General features: G+C 40.9%; 1 protein-coding gene across 9 annotated transcripts in view; it reads right to left on the reverse strand.

The window, feature by feature from the left end:
* The window catches only part of SCHIP1 (schwannomin interacting protein 1), a 669,020-nt gene that overhangs the window by 35,537 nt on the left and 610,817 nt on the right, over positions 1 to 22,666 (reverse strand). Inside the window, exon 1 of one of the 9 annotated variants that reach the window (XM_033133909.1) lies at positions 16,592 to 16,943. The exons of 7 other annotated variants lie outside the window; for them this stretch is intronic. In XM_033133909.1, coding sequence (XP_032989800.1) covers positions 16,592 to 16,849 — 258 coding nt within the window. In that variant the 5' untranslated portion in view covers positions 16,850 to 16,943. Of the gene's footprint in view, positions 1 to 5,873; positions 6,091 to 16,591; positions 16,944 to 22,666 lie in introns of those variants that run through there. One more of the 9 variants, XM_033133917.1, reaches the window with a different exon arrangement.

A 22,666-nucleotide genomic window follows, 5' to 3' on the forward strand; every position in this document is an offset into this window, starting at 1 on the left:
TCTAAAATAAAAATAAAAATAAAACCCAAACATACGGACAGTACTTTCTAATTTTCTCACTGAAACAACCATGGGCTTGTTACAAGATCAAAATATAAAAACAGCATTTTATAAGAAAATGAATCATACGCTCTTGAATGTCAAATACATAAATACTTGCACTGTGCTGGTTATTTCAAGTTTTTTTTGCATCTTATTTTATATCCTGGGAAGAGCTTTTCCAATTATTCGTGGAACTATTAGTTAAATAACCTAGACTCTCTTCCCGTTGTATCACTAAATGAATATTATGTCTGGACACTTTCTTTTCAGTTTGTATTTCTGACGTTTTCCATTTCAGACACTTACACTAAACAGTCCAGAACGGTTTACTGAAATGCTGTTGAAATCTCTTTGCATCCTTGCACTGATCTGCTCAAACAAGTCCTCTGGATTAGATGTCAGGCCGAAGTGCTGGGCACGGTTGAGACCTGGGTTTGGCTTGCTCAGCTCAGTGTAAGTGCTCATGGGAGGACTGGCGTTGGACCAGTGTCCAGGACAGGCACCCAAGGGGAAGGATTCTAGGACCTGTGTTACTTGAGAATTGGCCGTTATCAAAAGTATTGGGATGCCAGTCCGGAGCACAGACATTTGTTTATAATTACTATTTAATCCTGAGGGTGGTTTTGACGTGACTGCATTCCTTCTCATGCTACGGGGAGGAGATATAAACAGAAGCAGGCAGATAGAAGTGCTACTGTGCAGAGTCCTTCACACTTGAATACTCTTAATTGTTAAAGACCTGAGCAAAGGTATTGAACAAACACCAAAGGTTGAAGTTCAGCAGCCACTTACGGGCTGAATGGCAACTTTGGTGACGATAAAGGAGCCCAAGCCGCTAATCACAAAGATGCCTACTGTTGTGGAAGTGTTTCAACATTAAATCCTAAAGGAATGCAGCTGAAAACTAAAGTTTTCCTCCTTTACGAGCGGCATGTCCAAAACGAACTGCTGGGAGCCTCTTGAGCTCTTTCTGGTTCTCAAATGATTGCCTACAGAGACTACTTTTTAACACAAGACATGGTTATCTGGGGACTCTATTTTTAACAGGTGCCATTTTAGAGGTTGGTAAAACCATCGCCGTCATTCAGTATCACTGTCAGAACACAACAGTCTAAAATACCTACTGCGTGGTTATGAAACAGCCCAATCTCAATCAACTGCCAGGGAGCTAGTGTCCTCAACCTCCCACGTCAGGGTGGACTCGGGATCTGGGAGAGCTGGACACAAGTGTGCAATAAGAAGGAAGAGCAGGAGGCTGGGGCAGGGATATCGGGGTCAAGAAGACCCAAGTCAACATCTTGACTCTGTCACTTACTCTGGTGCAAGTTACAGAAACACTTTAAGCCCCAGTTGCTGTTTTTGTTTTCCCCCTGAAAAAAAGGATAATAATATCTCTTTTAGGCTGTTCTAAGGATTAAATGAAATACTATATAGAAAGTACTTGGCACAGTGCCCAGCCCAGAGAGAGACTTATTAAATAGTAGCTGTTAACATTAAAGGAAGGGGTGTGGGGTAAGCTGGTGAGAAGAGTGCAGAAAGGGACTAAAGAGAGCCACACATGTCCAGAGCAGCAAAATCCATAAAGATAGAAAGTAGATTCACGGTTGGGAGGGGAGGGGAGAATTAGGAATAAGTGTTAATGGACACATGGTTTCTTTTTGGGGGTGATGAAAATGTTCTGGAATTAGTAGTGGTTTGCACAACTTTATAAATGTACTAAAAACCATCTAAGTGTACAATCTGAAATGGTGAATTTTATGGTATGTGAATTATGTATATAGTATCTTATATGATGGTATATGAATTATACGTCAGTTAAAACACACACACACACACACACACACACACACACAGTATGTGTATGGTTTATTTTTATACTGAGATATAATTCACGTACCATATATCCAGAAAATCTATTTACTTCACACAATCCATTCCCTGGCCACGCTGGCTAACTGAGGTGTGCCAACAGGGTGATACGATGGACAGAACCCTGAAGTAGAAGCCTCGAGGCTTCATATTCATCATTTCTAAGACCAACCATGCCAACTGCTCCCTTGAAAGAAAAGGAGACCCTGGCTCAGAAAGGAGGAGGTTGTCCCCAGGTGGCCGAGGTGGGGCTAGGCTCCAGGGTTCAGTAACTTAACAGAGTTCTTCCAGCGCATTCAGCCCTTATAGACAGGAAGACATGAGGGTTAATGGAGGTCGACGGCTGCTTTTCCTCAGTAATTGAGTGGGGAGGGCAGAGCTCTTGTCTGGAATGGCAGCTGGCATTCTGTGTTCCTGTTTATTGCAGTTTATCTCAAGCAGTCATTTCCATTCACCTTTTAAAAAAAACATGAGGCGCAGCTGTGGCTTCACTTTAAATATTGTTCCTTCCAGCCTTTTAATTTTTTCACGGGCTCCTCCCTAATCTTTCACCATAATTGGATGCACACTAGAGACAGCACCTCAGAGGAACAAAGCAAGGCAAGCCATTTCCCATCCCGGACCACACACGGCCTGTCCACAGCTCCCTACTCTGAGAGGAGCAGCCGCGGAACAGACGGCCGGACCGGCTTCCCTGTGTTTGCTCTGCTGTGGGACAAAGTGAGAGCCGGGGTTCTGCTGCTTTCTATGTTCCATTTTCTTAATTTCCTTTCTGTCTCTCCATCAGTGTATTTGGGTCTTTCCAGGCTCTCGGAGGCACAGGCTGCACGTTTCTAGGTCCATACCTTCTGAACATCCTTCCAGACAGCAATAAGTTCACGTTAGCTTACTTGTTTGCGTGCTTCCCCATTAGGGCTGTAAGCTCCTGGACGGGACTCCCCGTCTCCCTTCTGTGATCCTGGCCCTGCACACAATTCCAGGGACACAGGAGGGCTCTTGGTGAGTGATGGCTGAAGGAATCAGGACGCTGTGTGCTCTCGGTCCTGAAGACAATCAGCTGTGTGGGTGTTTACCAGGGAGTTAGAGGTTGCTCAGAGCCAGGCAGAACAATGATGCAATGAACATACACACCTTGGATTCTGCCAAGCTGCAGGCTTTTTTCCTTCCTAAATACCGAGACCTGTTTTCTGTCCTGGCTGTACTAGGACTGCATAAACCGCGGTCCTTAGTGAGACATCCTTCTTACCATCAGGACCTTCCCCAAGGAAAAGGAACAGAAACACACTCCTTTCCTTCCTTTGCCTGCGTGGAATCTAATTCTAGACATTGGAAAGGGACCTTTCCTCTGAAGGATGTTAGCCTGACTTTAAAACAACCTTGTAAAATAAGCCCTATACCCATGTGGTATTTATTAGTGCAACTAGTATAGGAAGTTCTGTTGTACCTAGGCAGGGCTATACCAACTTTCCAATTGTTTTTCACAGTTGACCTCAAAGTGACTGGAGATGAAAGAAGAAATTATTAAAACTTTTCTTATCATTTTAAACATTTAAGAATATCTATTTGTGTATATGTTTTATACATACATATTTTTACAGTACTATATAATTTATGAATAAAATATATGTATGTTAGAGGTATGGGCTCATAAACATTATAGTAATGGGTACAAGGTAAAAAAGCCTGCATACCACTGCTTTATGACATGTAATGTAATTTTCTACTTAGTCAACCAAATAGCAAAAACAAAACATTAGAGGAGAAAACTTAGAAAAGGAAGATTCTAATTGGGAAAAGCGATTTTTCATACTAGGCAATTCTTTTCCTGTTCTTTGTATTTTAAAGAAAGCATATTTGCCCTGTTTCACCAGAAGTTCTTAATGAAACTAGGAGTAGAGTTTTTTCTTTTTTAGCATAATGAAGCCTTTATAGTACCCATGATATGCATGAATTTGAAAGCACTTTGCCTGAGAAAGCTATTTAAAAAGCTGAAATGACAAGAGAACAACTCTCTCACTCATGTTTAGGGTCAGAACAATATATACTGACTTCTGGACATTCTACACGTTTCATCTTGTGGTCTTTTGTACTAACCTAGCAGATACTTTGTCTCCTGAAATCACATATGGTATTCTACTGCCTTAGTTAGATAACGGGTTACACAATGCAACTCAGTGTTGCTGTTGTTGATGTTTGAAAGCTACTCAAGCCTTGCCTTTCCTGTTTCTGGCTTTGGTCAGTGCTGTATCAAGTTGCCACATATCATCGCTCACTCATTCCAGGCATTTGGGCTCTCTCTCAGTTTCTAAGTAGTATAAAACTACAGTGGCCATTACTTTATTGTGATGGCATTACAAATTCTAAGTCCAAACTGACCTACACTTTTCTATCTGAGAAATGGTTTGACAGAGAAAACCGTGACCAGTCTTTCGGCCCCAAACACAGAGGCAGGATGAGAACTCTACACTTGTTCAATTAGGTTAGGTAAGTGGCTGACTGATGGCTGAGTGTCCCAAGCATCATTTTATTTACTCCGTTAGCTTTTCTTTATTAATAATGAGACTGCTAAAATAAGTTATTATAATCACCTACTGCTATTGAATCTAACACTTTCATTATAAAGGTTTTTTTTTATTTTATTTTATTTTTCAATTGCAGTTGACATTCAGTATTATTTTATAGTAGTTTCAGACATACAGCAAAGGAAGATAGTCAATAATATTGTAATAACTATGTATAGTGCCAGATGGGTACTAGATTAATGGGGGGAGCTCACTTTGTAAATTACATCAATGTCTAACCAACTACTGCACACCTACTTTGCATACCTACTGCCTACAGGAGAGGACAGCTGACACGTGTTAGGGTTTCAGGATTCTGTGCACTTATCACCTTGGGCACTCTTTCCCTCCTAGGGGATCACAAGGGACAAAAAACACACAGGGTAACATGGCAGGTCATTTAAATCTCTTCTACATATTTAGTTTCAGCTTCTGGAGAAAGACCATAAATTATTGTGGACTGCTCCAAGAAATAAAGCATATACTTAAAACAGCCCCCATACTACACACAAATATGCATATAAGATATAAACTGCCATATTTTACATTATTATGTGCAAGGATCTATCAAGATAGAAGCTTCTTTCTGTATCTCACTCTGGGAAAAATAAACATTAGTGACGTATTTGATCCAATTAAAAATTTAGCAGCAGGTTTTACTGTATTAACTGATATTTGCCTCTGATGGAAAAGAAGTTTTACTTTCCAGGTCCATGACAGAAGGGACCTTATTTTATTACATCCTGTGCTATGTTGTGAACTACATTTGACTTATGGAAAATAGTAAGAGAGAAGGACATAGTATGTGTTTAGCCTTCTGTGGAGACACGAGCATGTACTTATAGTTTAATTTCATGACCTCACCCATATAACTAAAGCTATTTTTACTTGGGCCTGTTATTACCAGACAATTACCACATAAAACATTCCAAAAATATATTTACCAACTTTCAAAAGGCAAGCAAAGAATTAGCTGATACTTCATCAATGTTTTAAAATCCCACACTTCTCTTAATAAAACTTATTTTTCATGTTAAAAAAGTCAAACTTAGAAAGGTTAAACATTCTAGTGATTTGTTTTTATTGCAGGCGAACTGTCAACATGTCAATAATTTAAAATATTCTTCCTTTACACAAAAAGCTTGACTAGCAACTAATATATAATAGAATTTTTTTCAACTTCATAATAATAATAACATGTGTATTAATGACTACAAGCGGAGAAAATCAGAAAGAACTCTCCCAGATTTTAATGTGTTCAATTCTGTGCATTTAGCTTTCCTGAATATATTATGGCAATGGCCACTGAATATGGAATCTGGCCACTTCTCAAGGGTGATCTTTCTCCCAGTTAGAAAAATGGTCCAATTGTTTACAAACAAAAGAACTCTCCCCCCTTACCTCTTTATAATTCCCCTCCATATCCAATGGGGATTCTTGACTGATGATGTCATCCATTCCATCACTGTCCAAATTCATCCTTCAACTCTTTAGAATTTCACTTAAGAAATAACCTGCCATGGATTCTGTGAGGCTGCTGTGCCAATGGCTCAGTACCCTGGTTACTGCGCATGCTGATGTGGAAAGCCAGCTCAGAGTCTGCCCGACTGTGCGTGTGCTTGTCCTGTCCGTCCCAGAGACACCGCCCTGCCCAGCCTCCCTGGTCTGTCCTGTGCTCTGGCACAGGGGCAGCTGCTGGTTGTTTGAGGCTTACTCTGCACTGACCTCGGCTTGTTGAAAGTCCAGCCTGCCCACCACCTGCTGTCACCTTCCCCTGAATGATCCCGCCTGGATTCTTCTCCACAGCACCTTTCCTATTCACAATCAAGGAAAAGCTGATTTAACGCCCCAGTTCAGGGCTGAGTGTGGATAGGAACTAGGAGTTATGAGAGGAAACCAGCAACCTTGCTCTGAACCCGGGATAGAGTGTATGGGATAAAAATAGATATGCAGAAACCCAGCCTTGTAGACTTCACCAGGGAGTTAAAAGCCGGGTATCCCATGACAAAATGAAAACAGTATAATTTAAAGGCTAACCTGTAAGACAGATGTTTTTACTTTTTCTTTTTCTTTTTTCCTTAACCAATTATTTCTTACAATCAGATGTAAAAGTCTCATCTTCCGGTAGAAGCCCCGGCACAAGGATGAAATTTGTTTATAACACAGAGAAGGACCCTTCTTTGCCCCAGGTTCAGTGCTTTGTTCTATAAATATAGTCAAGAGAAAAAGATCCATCAACTTTTCTTTAAAATTCAGCCAGTGGCGGGCTTTTTCCACAAAAGAGAACGTTCCTTTCGACTGCTCTCTTTACCCGTTTCCCATGGCTTTTGGTTTCGTTTATTGGCTTTATATACAGAAAAGGAAAAGACCCACAGCTGGAGGATGTTTTGGTGCAAGAAGCAGAGTAACAGAAGTACACACACAAACACACTCGTCATTATCGAATTACTATAGCTAAAAAATAGACCCACTGTTTATTTAAAAAAAAATAAAGTTACTGAGTGCAGGAGAGGTGGGCCAAAGAAGAATTCAAAGGGCAAGGCTCCATTTGACACCACCATCTCATACTGACAAGCCTAGACAGAAAGCAGCAGATGGACTAGTCAATACATTTTGCAATATGAATTCTTGACCAAGTTCAACACTGAAGAACAGAGTTTAAAGCAAAAATGCCATTCGAGATAGGCTTTTGCCTACTGACCGACCCTCTGCTGACATTCTCACATGCTCTTGTCTACTATTTCTCTCCACAAATTTTTTTTTTAAATTCAATTTGTTGAAGACTTGGGGCATAATTGTGTCTCACTGTAGTTCATGGTAGCCCCCTACTTTTGTAAAGCAAATACTTTCCTCTACAGCCCTGGAACCCAACTCCAAATCCTCCCTCAACTCCACCCTCAGCTCCCCACCTCAGTTCCCAAGAGAATGACTTGCACATTTTCTAGAGAGTATGATGAGAATGATGAGAAATTGTATTTCCTGAGCCACGCTTGCATTTGGGCATGGCTTCTCCCTAGCAGACATGTGCATTGTCTTACTCTCCTCCAGACTCCAGGACCCTCCAGGGGCGCGCCCACTATCTGCATGCAAGAAGCCAGAACACCTCCCACGGGTGGGAGGCTATGCTGCCCCCGGTGTGGGTGTTTTCAACACTGGAGAATTCTCCAAGGTTAAGGCTTTGGGGTTAAAATGAAGTCTCTCTACTGTGAAGGATCCTGTGTATATTAAATCCTTCCAAAGGAGTTTACTTCAAGTGAAGAAAGCATGCATCTTACTACATGACATATTAGCATAATGACAATAGCTACCCCTTACTGAGGGTTTCCTATGTGCCAGCCACTTTACCTGGGCCACTTACTCAGGTCTTCAATCCTCACAGTAACCCTTTGGAGTAGTTACTATTGTGAATTGCATTTTATAGCTGAGCGAGCGCTCAGTGAGGTTAAGCAACTTGCCGGCAGCGTGGCGGCTTGCCAATGGTCAGGCTAGAATTTGAACCTGGGCCCTCTGCTTCTGGGGCCCACACTCTAAACGGGTGTGAGAGACTGTCTCCCACTGGCTGCCTCAGTAAGAAACAACTGCACACACTAATCAAGCACAGCTTTTAAAGGTTAGGATTTAATACAGATAGAATTCCGGCAGCGCTCATAACAATATCACATACTCAAGATAAATTGCACATCTGGAATACCCAGCATGTATTGCCACCATCCCCTGCCAAGACCTCAAGAAATAAAATAAGAAAAATCTCCTTCACTGACGCTCAGGACCTAACCCGCTGGCCAGTGAATTTTCCTTTCCAGTGCACCATGGTGTTCTCAGCACCACTGAGGGTTCTTTTCAATAGCTGTTATGCTTTCAAGACTTCTTCTAACGGGGCGAGGATGTGTGTTTATTCATCTTGTTTTCCCTTCAGCATCTAGACACTGCTTTGCACACATTAAGTGGACAGTGAAGGGCTGCTGAATAAACACATAAACAAAGGAGAAATGTATGTGTGGCTTAAAGTGTTTCTCTAAATGCTGTCCAAAGTAGGAAATATTAATATTAATGGTTCATATTACTGCTTTTCAACCACAATCTTCTGTGGAAATCACATATGTTCAAAGTTAAAAATGGGTCTGCTCTGGTTGGAAGGAGGGGGTGCTACCATGAATTTTATGACTTTCAGTCTTTTACCGAAGTGATCACAGCAGTCCACTTAACGATCTATAATCAAGCCTACCATGAATGAAACTACAAACATTTAGAGATTATAAGACTTAGTAAAATACATAAAACTGTAAGCCTAATTACTAATATTTTACTTTAATTTTAGTAGGGTGGGCTTAAATATACAGTTAAAATGACTAAACTCTCATTATTAACTATACAAATGTATATACATATTCAAATTTATAGCAATAATATATTGACTGTACATATACATGTATGCATCTACACACATACATTAAGCACTATATAGAGACAAGTGATGGACCATCTCCTGAAACACGGATGTAAGAGCTTGCAGGGCGGTTCCCAGTGGTGGTGAATTTTCTTTGCACCCTCCCTAAAGTGCTCAGCACACAAACAAACTCAGCTCAGACCCTTCCCAGAAGGAGCTATCCCACCGCCATCTGGATGGCTTGTACCAGCTCAGAATAGCTGATACTTTCCTATCATGATCTCTGATGTTTTCTAGAGCTTCGCTACTCAAAGTGACTCAAAATCCTTCTGACAACAGCACCTACATTACCTGGGAGCTTACCGGGAAAGAAAACTCTCTGATCCTACCCCAGACCTACTGAGTCAGAAAATGCCGTTTTAAAAGAGCTCTCGAATTTCTGAATGCACCTTCCGTGTCAGAAGCAGAGCTCTAAACCTTGAAAGAATTCATTATAAGCCATTGTCCTTATATTTTAGATCGTATTTCTAGGCCCGGTGGCAAGATCCTGACTTTAGATGTTTGGGATCAACACTGTGATTAATTTCACTTCCAAAAGGTCCAGATGAGTACCGGAAAGGACAAAACAGAACAAAACGCCACTTTGGAAGATGAGCTCAAGGTAATGAATGCTTGGTGGTTTTGCAGTAGCTATGCAAACGAGGCGGTAACAGTCAGTCATGTGCTTCCTACAGAGAATTTTCTCTGGTTCCTTCCTCTACCACCGCTCTCTCTAAAATGAACTGTGCTAGCCTAATGTGGGCCCAGATACTAATGCTTTCCCTTAGCAAATGTACCCACAGCCACTCACACTCCCCGAGGTTGAAAGGGCCTCTGCTTGCCCCACCCCACCCCTCTGCCCTGAAATTCAAGGACTGGAATGGAGAGCTTCAGCTTCCTGTCAAGCCATGACCTAAACGGCGAGGCGCATGGGCCATGGGAGCTAATGCTTTTAAATGATCATTATCGGGCACTGGTGGAAATTATTGACTCTGAGAACACTGACCACATTACTGGGAAATCACTTACGCAGCGTCAAAAGATTTTCAAAGATAGAAACTCTCGTTCATCCAGATTAACCCTTTGGCGCCCCCCTGCCTTCCCTGCAGCCTTCACATCCAAATTCCACGTGCTGTACAGACCCATCCTTCAGTTATCATCTCTTCTCAAATAAATTATTTTTTTTCTTCTGTGCAAAATTTATCTAAATGTGCCTTACTTTTCAATTAAGGTATTCTGACAGCTAGATATGCCATGAAATTTTGCAGTCAATTTTTCAATTGACTTTTCAGTGTATGCTACGGAAAAAGGAAATAATGGCATTGGGAGTGTGGGGTAGAGGAGGTAGAAGTGTGGGGAGTAGACAGCGTGCCAAACATTTACCCAGATCAAAAAGATTGAGGGCCACAGACATAAATCTCTCCGCCCAACTGAAAACCTGAGTATGAGAAACTCAGCTGTGGTCACTTTGGTGGCTTCCGACCAGCATTAATCACCTCATTACATTTCTCAGTGTGACCATTCTTTCCCCATTAATGGCTCTCCAACCCTGTCAGTCGGCTTTCTGATGGTCTTCTTCTGAATTCACGCACTTCTGTCAAAGAACGTTTTATTTCATAAAGCTTGGTAATTTCTGATGCTTCTAGATAGTGCAGAGGGGAATGCTACGTACACCAAGATTTCAAATTTGCCCTTGGCATGTAGGACAGAAATAAATAATAGGATAGGGCTCTATTACTGAGCTGCTGAATGTGAAAGTGATGAGTTACACAAGGTTTTCTGTGTGGGTGTGTGTGAATGGGGCGTCTCTACTCTCCAAAACTCATGGATGCACTGATATGTACCAAAGAGATGTTCTCATTCTCTTATCCCCATCACCACCCCTTTTCCAAGAGAAAACACTAGATGTTTGGCTTAAAATACGTGTTGCATTTTTATTTCTTAAAATCACTTCATGTCTGAATCATGATGTTTGAGGCCCCCAGTGCTACTTTAAATAGGAATGCTTGTGTTTGTACCAAATTTCTATTTCAGATCAAGCCTATAACAGAGTTCAGTTGAGATGATTTTTTTGTTTGTTTTCATTTGGGGACTTACCGCTCTGCTCCCTTTGTCTTAAAACATATAAATTAGATTTTCGATATCTTTTTTGGCTAAAAACAAGTGCAGATAAATTTACATCCAGAATTATTTTCTTTTTAAGGTGACAGTTATGTTACTGCCTCCTCAGAAAAACATACCATATCTCAACAAGGCAAAACACAAATATAACCAGGCAAAACAATGAAGACAAAGTATTCTTCAACACTACTAATAGGGGGAAAATGTTTCTCATTAAGAAAATCTATACAATAAGACAGAAAACTGTTTCAGTGAACTTATATTTAAAAGCCTAAATCAAACAGTTCACTGAAATGCTTTGAAATTCCCTTTTCCATTAGGTTAATACATTTTTCCCTGCTGTGGACAAAACCAGGCCTTAAATTGGGTGGAATCTTAAATGAACTCAAATTTGATACCTTGTTTTCTCCTTCACAGGAAGAAGGGGCTGGGACATGAGTCCTCATTTGGCCTGGTGTCAACAGGGTAGAATATATTTCCTTTCCTTTGTTAACTATTAAGTCACACACTACAATCTGAGCATGAAGGCTGTTTACTCCTTTCTCCAGCAATTTTCAAAACATCTTGATGCACTACTTAAATCAACATACTCCCTAGTTTTATCATTTGAGGCCAATACAGGGTATCTTTTATTTTATGTCTGATACTTCAATTGGGCTGAAACATTTTGCCTAAGAAAAATCTGGTGTTTCAGGAGGCAGTAAAATGATCCCTCCATAGGGTAAAAAGATTTATTGAAACTTTGCAAAATTCAATGTATTAAGAAAGGTGGATTGGGTATGAGTATTTGCCCCAAAGGACCATAGGTATCTTGGAAAAGCGCATGGGCATAGACCATGAGGTTCATCTTGGGAAAATGCATGGGTGAAGGAGAAGTAGGTACGGAGGTATGTTCTTAATGCATTGTCTTGGGGAAGGCTGGGATGTGTCTCATTCAGTTTGTTCCTTGTACTTTGTCCCCCATTTTGGCACATGGGATGTTGGAAATGCTGGCACCTGGCCAAGAGGCTCACAAGCCAGGTTCACGGAGTGCTGGGGTCAGCTCCATTAAGTCCCTGCTGCAATGCACAGATCTGGGCTTCTCTCTGGTTACTATGATGGGAAATCCTGACCCTGGGAACACAGACCACCACCAACTGCAGAAAATGCAATTCAATCCAACAAACGTTTATCGAACACACACTCTGTGTGTAGGGCAGGAAATGAAAACAAGGCCCTTGTCTTCAAGAAGCCTGTTGTCTAACGGGGGCAGAAGACAGACTTACGCGTCACTAGCTGCAAACAGGTTCTAACAGCGAAAAACAAAGTGCACTGGCAAAGAGCACTTTTGACGGAGGGATGAGAGAGGAAAGTTTCCTGAAGGAGGTCAAGCCTTGAAAACTGCATCAGCCTGCAACAGGTAAGGAGCAGGTGGTAAAAGAGGGAGACATTCCAGACTGAGGCAGCGAAGAAAAAGAAGTGGTGGCGATGTGAGGGCAGGAGTGCAGGATTTAGGGGGAGGAGTGTTTCTGCTCAGCGATGCAGATAGGTCTTGGTTAGGCTTTAAAGGCCATGCAGAGGGGTGTGGAGTTTAGTCTACGGAAATGGGGAAGCATCGCAGATTGCGACCTTGCTTCCTCAAGACCAGGTATGTGTCTGAAGAAGAGTCTCTTTAGGCTCCCGAGGGAGAAAAGAGATGAGAGTCATTCATGTATCATTTTACTTTTTTTCTTTCAAGTCTCCATTTCCACAGTTGGCAAAGAATGTGAGGGTGTGATCTGTATCTGAGGTGGTCGTAAGGGAATGTGAGCGACGGAAAGAAAGAGATGAAAGCATGTCATTGTTTTTATATACACACTAGTCCCCCCCAAAAACAAGCGCTGGGAAAGAGGAGAAAATATTTGGGAACTTTTAAGCAAAATGGACCCTCTGACCTAAACTTGTGCTTTCAAGTTAACAGTATCTCAAAGCTTTCCATCAGAGGCTGTTTAGAAGAATTTGGCCCCTTGTAGGCTGCCAGGCCTGAAGCTGTGGGCAAGATTCTTTCCTGAAGAGGCTGGCTTCCTCCCAAGACTGGAAAATGGCGGTCGATAGCTCTATCTTTTAACAGGGCTACAAATAAAAATGACAACACATGCCTCAGTAACCTCTTCCCTAATGTAAATCCTGGGTGGGAGTCAAGTACACAAAGAGGATGACAACGTGAGAACCTTTAAAAACACACAAAATTCGTCCTGAGGATTTCTCTTGGATCATCCCTCCTTGGATTAAATTGTTCAAAGCACAGTGCATGCAAACATCTCCAACAGAGGTTTTCAGGCTCTTGGTAGCGGTGAAACTCTCTTTTTTCAAAACAGTCATCCATTTGGGAAAGCAGTATACAAGAATCAATTATAGTTCCCTATATTAGCAACAAATAATTGGGATATGAAATGGTACATGGCTTTCCTGGGCTGCCTCACCATTCTCACTGATAACAGCCTTGTTTATGCAGAAAGGTAACCTTGGGCAGGGGATCTGCCAATTTTCAACCCAGGATGTTAACTAGGAAAAAACCCATTTCACAGATGAGAAAAGTAACAAAGAAATAAAAGGATAATCTGACCCACAGACAATGAAACTGGTGCAGGTTAATGGTAGGGGTGGGGAGACAGAGTACAACTGAAAATCACCCCACTGGCTATCAAAACATAAGAAATCATGATGCTGTAGTATGTTTACGATGCCTTTTTTTTAGTCAGTTTTATATACAGTAGGCATAGCCATCTATATTACTTGAGGGATTCTTCTAAGCACAAAGCACTGGGAAAGCAGATGGATACAAATTTGAAAGTCCCCGCCCTCATGTTGTTTACATGGAATGAAGGAGACAGAAAACAGACAAATAAGTAAAATATGTACTCTGATGGATGATAATGAATGCCAAGTATAAAAATAAATGAGAGAAGTGTAACAAATACTGGAGTAGAACCGGGGAGCTGGAAGTTGTCATAGTAAGTCCAGAGAAGGCCTCCCCGAGAAAGTGACATTTGAGCAAAGACCCAAAGAAATTGACAGGAAGCCATGGGGTTACTGACAGAAAAGACAAGGATGCCCAAGTGAATTTGAATTTCAGATAAACGGTGAATAATTTTTTAGTATAAGCCTGTCTCAGACACTGTAGATTATTTGCTAAATCTGGCAACCCTGTGCGGGGGAAGCACATGCCATGTAGAAGGGACAGGATGGCAAAGGCAGAGCCAGGCCAGGTGGTGGGAGGGGAGTTACGGAAAAGGGGATTGTGGGAGAGGACTCCACGAGAAAACAGGGGTCCACTTTTATTCTGAGGAGAATTTTGAGATGGGTGACAAGCTCTGACTTGGGTTTTAAAAGATCATCTAAAGGCAGGAGCACCAAGACCAGTTAAGAGGCCGTTATTGCTATAATGACGATTACGACAATGATAAGAACCGTAATGATAATATACATCGAGACATACGCACCACAATGAGCACGTCATTTTGGGGGAAATGGCCCCTGAAGCCCCATTCCTGGACTGTCCATTAAGAAACGTTGATATACATTTATGGGAGCAATCAGTCCTAAAAATACATTCTATCTACTCATTAAAAATGCTAACCTAGGGAAGTTGCTTTAACCCACTCCATTATCACCCTTAACAATAAATAAAAAAATATGCTCTCATCCAAAAAAGGGAAAGTTTATGAAAAACATCAAACTGTTGGTAAACACTAGTGACCATGATAACATCAAGCCAAACCACCATTTCTGAATCCAGTGTCTGGTGCCAGCTGGGTTCTAAAACGAAGGTTTCTTAGTGGGATTGAGACTTGGCTTCAAGGTTAATGTTTCTGCTTTTTGCTGAGTTATGTATAAAGGAAGAGCTTTTCAAAGAATATACAGAGGAAGGTAGTTCTACTACAAAACCCCATGGAGATGCAGAAGCTATGGACTATTATGTGCCTAATACACTTTTTATTGTGGAAATAAGCCACAAATACTTTAAAACTATTAAACACACAATGACAGTGCTATATGTTGTAGTTCATATAAAATCAATTTGTCTTCCATTGGAAAAAGCAATAGGCTAACAAAAATCCCTCCTCTCAAGATGAAATTGCTGATATTTGACCAATTTTTGACCTATAAAAACAATGATTTCATGTTCAAGCTAATGAAAAGACATAGGGAATAATCTTATAGTAGCTTGCCTTTCACAAATTAAAGTACCTCGTTTCTCTGAAGAGAGAGAAGAAAAATTATTTTAATTATTATAGTCATTTAATGATCTGGAGCCACACCAGAAGTAGGTTAGGCTCTCCGTAGATATTTGACATTCTCCACTTCCAAGTTCTGTACTACATGTTAAGTGAGGTTTTAGTTGTTTCCTCGGCATCTTGACCCCTTTCTCTTGGGAAGAATTTCTGTGAAGCACAAATTTCAATATTTAGGATCTATGGACCTAAAGGTACTATAAAATGAAATATTATAAAACAAGCCCACAATTACAAAATTCCAATTATTAAGCGGAGAAAAGAGCGTATGAATATATTACATAGGCACACTATACTTAGCTGAGAAACCATTGCCTTTAAGTCTTCTGAAATGTACTATTCTGCCTGCACACACTTACCAGGGTGAAACCTGACCTTATGAGAAACACCTGCTGGTCTCGGGTAACCTACCTCACACAAGGAAGAGGCATTGTGAAGTTAGAGAATTGGTCTCTCAGAGCTTCTCAACTCGGTCAGTTGAGTAATACCCCAACGTCAACTATCCAGGACTTGGACCAGCTATGCCTGCTGCTGCAGAGAGCAATTTCTCGGAGAACATTCTCGCTGTCTGTTTACAATAAGGATATTTTCAATGCTGCCTCAACAGTGACAGCTGAAGTCGCAGGAAGGAGTTATTAACATTCTAGAACCGGTCTTTTGAAATCGTCTAAGTGTTTAATTCAAAACTCCAGATAGCAAATTAGCATATAGATGAATATGTATTATTAAAAATTTTCTATTTCAAGTGTTTTTGATGCACTTGGTATCTTAATTCTTATTTACCAACCATTTAAAACAATATACTAGTAAAAATAACTTTGGAAAGATATACAAGTGCAACTTTAAATGTCAAGTGAATGCTGGCTGATTTTTGAAAAATTCTAAGATCATCAATTACTTCCCATTTCCATAATTTCCTTAAAGACAATCCTAAAAACTGGATGTGAAGCAACTCACATCCCATGGGATAAGCACATATCATACTCTTCAATGCTATCTATGTGAAATTTCCACCCGATTTTCCTCCTCAGAAGCCCCCTAAATTCAATTACAGTTCTAAACAGATATACGGAATATGCAAAGCACAGATCACCTCAGTGGATTTCACATATGCTTTAAAGGCCAAGGAAGCAGTGTTTTCTGCCCCATTAGTCCCCAGAAAACCTAATTACAATTCAGATACTGTATGCAATGAAGGCCAGGAGTGGAGGATGGCAAAATCCCCTGAAAATCCGGAAAGAAGCAACCTGCTGCTTTGGAAGAGGAAGGGCCTCCTCTCCCAAAGGATGCCGGCCTCACAATCAGCCTTTAAATCTTACCTGATACGAACAGTTCTCCTGATGTACCATCTCAGTGCATCCTAGGGCGCAGACCCCAAAGCAGGACTGCTCAGCACGGCTGCGGAGGGAAGGCGCGGAGCATCCACTGGCGGAGAGAACGCCCTGGGAAGGCAGGGGCTCCCCGCAGATTAAAATGGATGCTGTTTCGCTGATCAACCTGCGCAGCGGCACTGCTGGTGCCGGGAAGCGCGCCGCGAGCTGCTCTCCTCGGAAACCAGCAGTGAGGCTAACAAACATGGAGCTAGGACCGCGCTGGGGGAGGGGGCGCGCTCATCACTGGCACAATCAGCCAATTATATTATAAGCACAAAGAAAAGGATCAGTCTGGGGCTGGTGTGACCTTCTGGTGCTTTATGAAGGCAGTTAACTGATGTGGAAACATTCTAGTCCTCAGAAACGGGAAAAAGGCCAGCGAGGCAGAGGGAGAGAGACAGGCACAAATCAATGTTGCAGTTGAACATTTCTAACCTCCGGCATCACCCTTCCCGCCCCTAGATGCTGCTTGGATGCTGCTTATAGAAAAAGGCCTTAAGGATCAGTTTAGAACTTTTTAACATGCGAAAGGGAGAACGACCCATTCAGAATATTGACCCTGAAAGGATGTTTTCTGTGCTGAGTTTTTGAAGTGTTTGCCAACTTTATAACTAAAAGGAGGGTCTTCGTTCTTTAAAAAAATATTATTTTATAATACTTTTGATTCCCCGCTGATTTTTGGCTTTAATCTGATTTTTTTAGGTCAAACAGAAATAAGGTGAAATAATTATTCCTATAATTTTTTTTTTTTTAGGGGGAGAGTTCATTAAAGTCAGTATAAATCATTCATTTCATGGAAATGAAACTAAATAAAAAAAACCTGCAAGTTTTTTTGAAAGTAAGGCTGTGTGTGTCTGTGTATTTATGCATCTGTATACCGGTGCTATGACTTGAATATATAGACACCCCCAATACAGCACATATGATCCTAGAAACCAACCATTGTACTTACGAGTAATAGAAAGAATTCTGGACTTGCAGATTGTAATCAAAGGAAATACAAGTTGGACCATATGTGTTTTGGGGGAAAAAAGCCAATTTCTGAAATATCTCAGGGCCTTTCAAGTATTATAGGATATATAAAAAAGAAACAACTAGGCCTGTAAATTTTTAAAGTGAATTTAATGCCGGAAAAATTAAGAAAATAAACAATAAAATAAAATTTCCTTATCTATATCCTTCAATTGCTATAGGTAATTTGTTTTGTTGTTTCTTAATAAAATGGCTCTGAGTACATAATGGTCTTCAATAAAAACATGACTGAATTTAAACCAGCAATTAAAAGAAATTCAATAGGGATATTATTTTTAAGCTATCGTAATATATCTAACTATCTTCTCAAAAACCCTTATTGATAACCACACAATCTTCATTATACTACTGATAGAGAAAAAGAAGTACTTTTTGCCTGAGGAATGAAATCAAAATGTTTGACAAGTTTCCATATGAAACTCTATCTTAAGTAATGGTGCGAGTTTGTGTTAAGAGTATTTTATTTGGTGATATATTTTTAATGTTATAACAATGTCTCTGTTGCTTGGGAAGAGAAAAACCTACTTTTATAAGTATTCTTAATTTTTGCTATTTGAGATTCAAACAGGAGGACAGCTTGCTACCTCAGTTCAAGTCCACGAACACACTCACATGTGTGGCTTCAGCCTTCCCAGTTAGGGGAAGGAAAAGGTGGCAGGGAAGGCCCCACTGATGATCTCTCAGGCTCACATTTCAGCACCAAGTTCGAGGGGTGCAAATGAAAAGTATTCTGGAGATGCACCCTGCAGCTCACAGCCCTGGTCCCTGGAATACAGGAGAGAGAGAGGCCATATAACCTGTGCAGGACTTTGGAGGCCTGCTCATTGGGAGGTAGCCCCATGAAAGCTTGATGAATGAAGCAGAAGCCTGAACTAGATCATGAGTTTCTTAAATACAGGATGAAGAAAAGAGGAAAGAAACTTCAGAGAGAGAAAACAATATGCAGCATATCCCCAACCCAAACTCTACCCTTCCCTATTGAATAATCCACACAGCGCAGAGAGACAGAAGTCTGTGTGGAGTGCCTTGTTACACAACCACCTAGATGAAGGTTCTGGAATCCTAAGTATGTGCAAGGAAACACAGCCCAAAGTAAAAGTTCCTTTTGCAAGGTAGCAAATAAAATGAAATGGAAATCTTATGCCGAATGTAAAAGGCATAATCCCAACTTTCCAAGACAGAACAGCTTTAACTTCAAAGGCTGTTAAAGCTTTACTCAAATTACTACTTTGACAATCTATGACCTTAAGACTCAAGAACATGCTTTCAAAAGCTGTACAAAGCCCAAAAAGCCACTTCCTGGACTGTGTTCTCATCTGAAAACCGAAGGCTCTGGGATACATTACATAAGCTCCTAAAGACATTTATCATGTGTTGTTAAAAAAAAAAAAAAAAAAAGCCTAAACATGATCCCACTCTTCACAGTTGCTGTTCCATAAATAGTGGAAATGACTCAGACGTGGCTCTGGGGAGAACAGATTTCTGACAATTGTATCCCAAATCCTGTTAAAAAACCTTCTCAAGCAGTGTAAACAAGATTAAAAAAAAAAAAAAAAAGGAATCTATCAAGCAAGCTTTCCTTCATTGGAAGGGCTTTGTGTCACCATTTAACTTATGATTTGCTAGTACAAAAAACTTTAAACAGAAACCAGTTCCAAGAACATTTAAGCTAGAATAATTTACAGAACTGCAGTAATATTTGTTATTTTTTAGACTAAGAAATATTGACTTGTTTAAACATGGTCTATGTAGCATTCTTTTTTTTGTCTCAGGTCCTTACAAATTCCCTTCCCATAAAAAGTTTTGGGTTTCAGATTTAGCACGAACCTTAAGAGATACACTATTATTTTCCAAATATGGAAACTGAGGCCTAAGAAAGTGTGACATGTTCAAGAACATCACTCCTCCAACAACAACGAAAAGGCATCAAAGCAAGAAAAAAAAGCCCAGATTTTCTGGTTCAGACCTGGTAAGTGTGTTCATATAAAACAATGCTAAATGAGGACCCACCAGACTTGGCAAAATGAACCCCCTTGGACCTAGTCAGTATAGTCTGGCCTTGAAATCAAAGATCTACCACCAAGTAAGAGTGAGAGTGCGGTGTGGTTCTATCTAAATCCGAATCCAAGGAATGTTTTAAGAGAAGAAAAATTTAAGTACTACCCAATTAAGCTATTGTTCCTATTTCTGCCACCAAGCAAACTACTGTATTTAAATCCAGAAAATTACTTTTTCAATTGTGGCAATTAATAGCAACAGATGATGGGTGTATTTGGACAGTAAACATATTAGTCAAAAGGCACATCTGCAGGTGTGTAGGTGTGACTGAGCCTACAACGTCGAAAGTCAACTACTGGGGTCAAAGGCTGACCTGAAGGAGCATAGGAAACTTTCTGGCACAAGCTGTGTGACTTGATAGGGGTTTGGCTTACACAGGTGTAGACATTTGTCAACACTCACTGAATAGTATATTTATGATTTGTGCATTTCATTGTACGTAAAATTTACCTTGAAAGAATAAAAAAGGACTGGCTAACAAATTTTGAATTCTAGTTAATGATATGTAGGCTGAAGTATTCAGAGGGAGACTTACCGATGTCTGCTACTTGGAAACATCAAATAAATGAGATGAATTAATGGATGGCTAGAGGGATGGGTTGATGGAAAGCTGTGCCAAACTAAGTTTAGTAAAACACTAATTGTTGAATCTGGATAGTACATAAATGGGGATACACCTAAAAAAAGTTTTCAGTTTGAAGACAGCCTCAATGAAATATTGGGAAAACATTAATTTTCTGGTGGTTGGGAAGATCAACACGTAAGTCACTCTCCTTAGCGATACCTTTTAAACTTTCCCTTAGGAATTTGTGGGGAAGCAGACCAACCTTTTACATAGCTTTAAGTTTTGCTTCTTTACAGGGCAAAGGAAGAAAATGGTGAGGATTACATCAGGGAGAACTAGGTCCTTGAATGACCCACCCAAAGAAGATCGTAACTGGCATCACCTGTGACAACACGTCTGAGAAAATGGCTTTGCAGTTTACAGTGTACTTTCCCCAACATTTCCCTTGATTCTTACAACCCTGTAGTTGAAATAAATTCCTAGTATGTGCCATGCAAGAAGTGTTTCTGTCCTCAAGGAGTTTGGTAAAAGAAATAAGGCAATACATAAATACTGTATAAAATGATGAATGAGTTAAGTGCCTCCAAAGAGATTTTGTTGTTGCTCATTAGGAATTCAGAAGAGGAAGAAAACTCTTAGTTAGGGTAAACAAGGAGACTGCAGTAATCTTGTTCCTTTGGTTGTTCACTTCTAGAATGTCTGTCTTTCCTATTTCTAGATTAATATGAGTTTCCTCAGCACTTGGAACTTGGTTGGTTTATTCAGGGCTATTATCCCCAGCATCTAACATGTACCTGGCATATACCTAATAGGCTCTCAATAAGTATTTTAAATGAACGAATAAATGATTAGGACCCTCATAAAATTACCTCATTGCTCTTACCCTCAGTTTCCTCATCTATAAACTAAAGATGTTAATTCTTTGTTTATTGGATTGATGACAGGATGAAATGAGAATATCATGCAACACAGCTCTTAGGTGCTCAGGAAAGCATCAGAAATGGATTTCCCCCCCTCTCCTACGTAATTAAAGGCAATAACAACAATCCAAGAAACAGACAGAGGCCTGCAGGATGGAGGTGATAGTGGGAATGGAAAAGGAAAGACAGAGGGATGCATTCCACGAGAAATGAACTGAAGGCCTTAGGCATTGATCCAACACGGGGGAGCGAACAAGACAAGAAACGTGGAGGTTCTGAGACCACTGCTAGAGGAACCCTGGTGCTGTGAAAAGAAATAAGGAAGTTAGAAGAAGGAACTAATTTTGAGGGATTGGGTTGTAGTAATGAGGTCTTTTATTTTCACTATCGCGTTAAGAGTTGAGTATAGGAGGCGACGGGGGCTCACTAGGGAAGTTAGGCCAACAGATAGAATTGGGGGTCTTTTGCAAGGAGACAGTAGTAGTTCAAGCTGTGCGAGTGGATTAGATCAAGGAAGAGATTGCAGAGAAAGAACTAACGAGGAACAAAGACATTACTGTGGTAAGCAAAATAATGATACCCCAAAATATTCTACATCCTAATCCCCACCTGGCAGAGGGGAATTACGGTTGCTAATCAGCTGACCCTGGCGGGGGGGTGCTATTCCGGGTTATTCTGGTGGGCCCATATAATCAATCACAAGAGTCCTTGAGTGGTGGTAAAAGTGGGGAGGCAGAACCGGAGACACGGCAGTGTGAGAAGGACTCGGCCCAGCAGCACTGGCTGTGAGGACAGAGGGAGGGACCACAAGCCAAGTAATTTGGGAGGCCTCCAGAAGATGGGGGTCAAGGAGACAGAGAGAGGAGGCTGACAGAGCTCAATGGCTTCAAATCCTGCAGGGAAGCTGAAAAGACTAATAGGTTGAAAGGGAAACACAACCAAAAGCCATTACTTTTGACTATTAGGAAGTCTTCGATTTCCTTTCAAAGCATAATTTCAGTAGCAGCATGTGAGGAGTAGAAGCCAGGTTACAAGCGGTTAAGAAGTTGAGGAAAGGAGTGTATTGAGAGCAGTTTGTAAAGAAGTTTGTGGATGAATGACAGCATTAGGGTGGTAGCTTGAGTGTATCCTGGAATTAGAGAGTTTGTGGTTGTGGCTGATTTTTAAGATGGGAGATCCAAACGTGTATGTGGGCAGCAGGGAAGGAGCCAGCAAGAAGGGAGAAGCTGACAGTGGTGAGTGAAAAATAACTGAAAGGGCCAGGTCCTGGGAGAGGAGCACATACGGAGGTTCACTCAGCCTTGGCACTGAAGATAGAGTGAGTAAAGGTACAGAGCCACGTTGAGTAAGGAGCAGGTGGGGGTGCAGATGGGGGAGATGCAGGAGCACAGATGGGTGAGGATCCTTGATTGGGTCCTTGAAGGAGCAGGGGTGGTCTAGGGCTCA

Source organism: Rhinolophus ferrumequinum, chromosome 2 (genome assembly GCF_004115265.2).
Source record: "Rhinolophus ferrumequinum isolate MPI-CBG mRhiFer1 chromosome 2, mRhiFer1_v1.p, whole genome shotgun sequence".
In the NCBI taxonomy this organism is placed as follows: Eukaryota; Metazoa; Chordata; class Mammalia; order Chiroptera; family Rhinolophidae; genus Rhinolophus; species Rhinolophus ferrumequinum.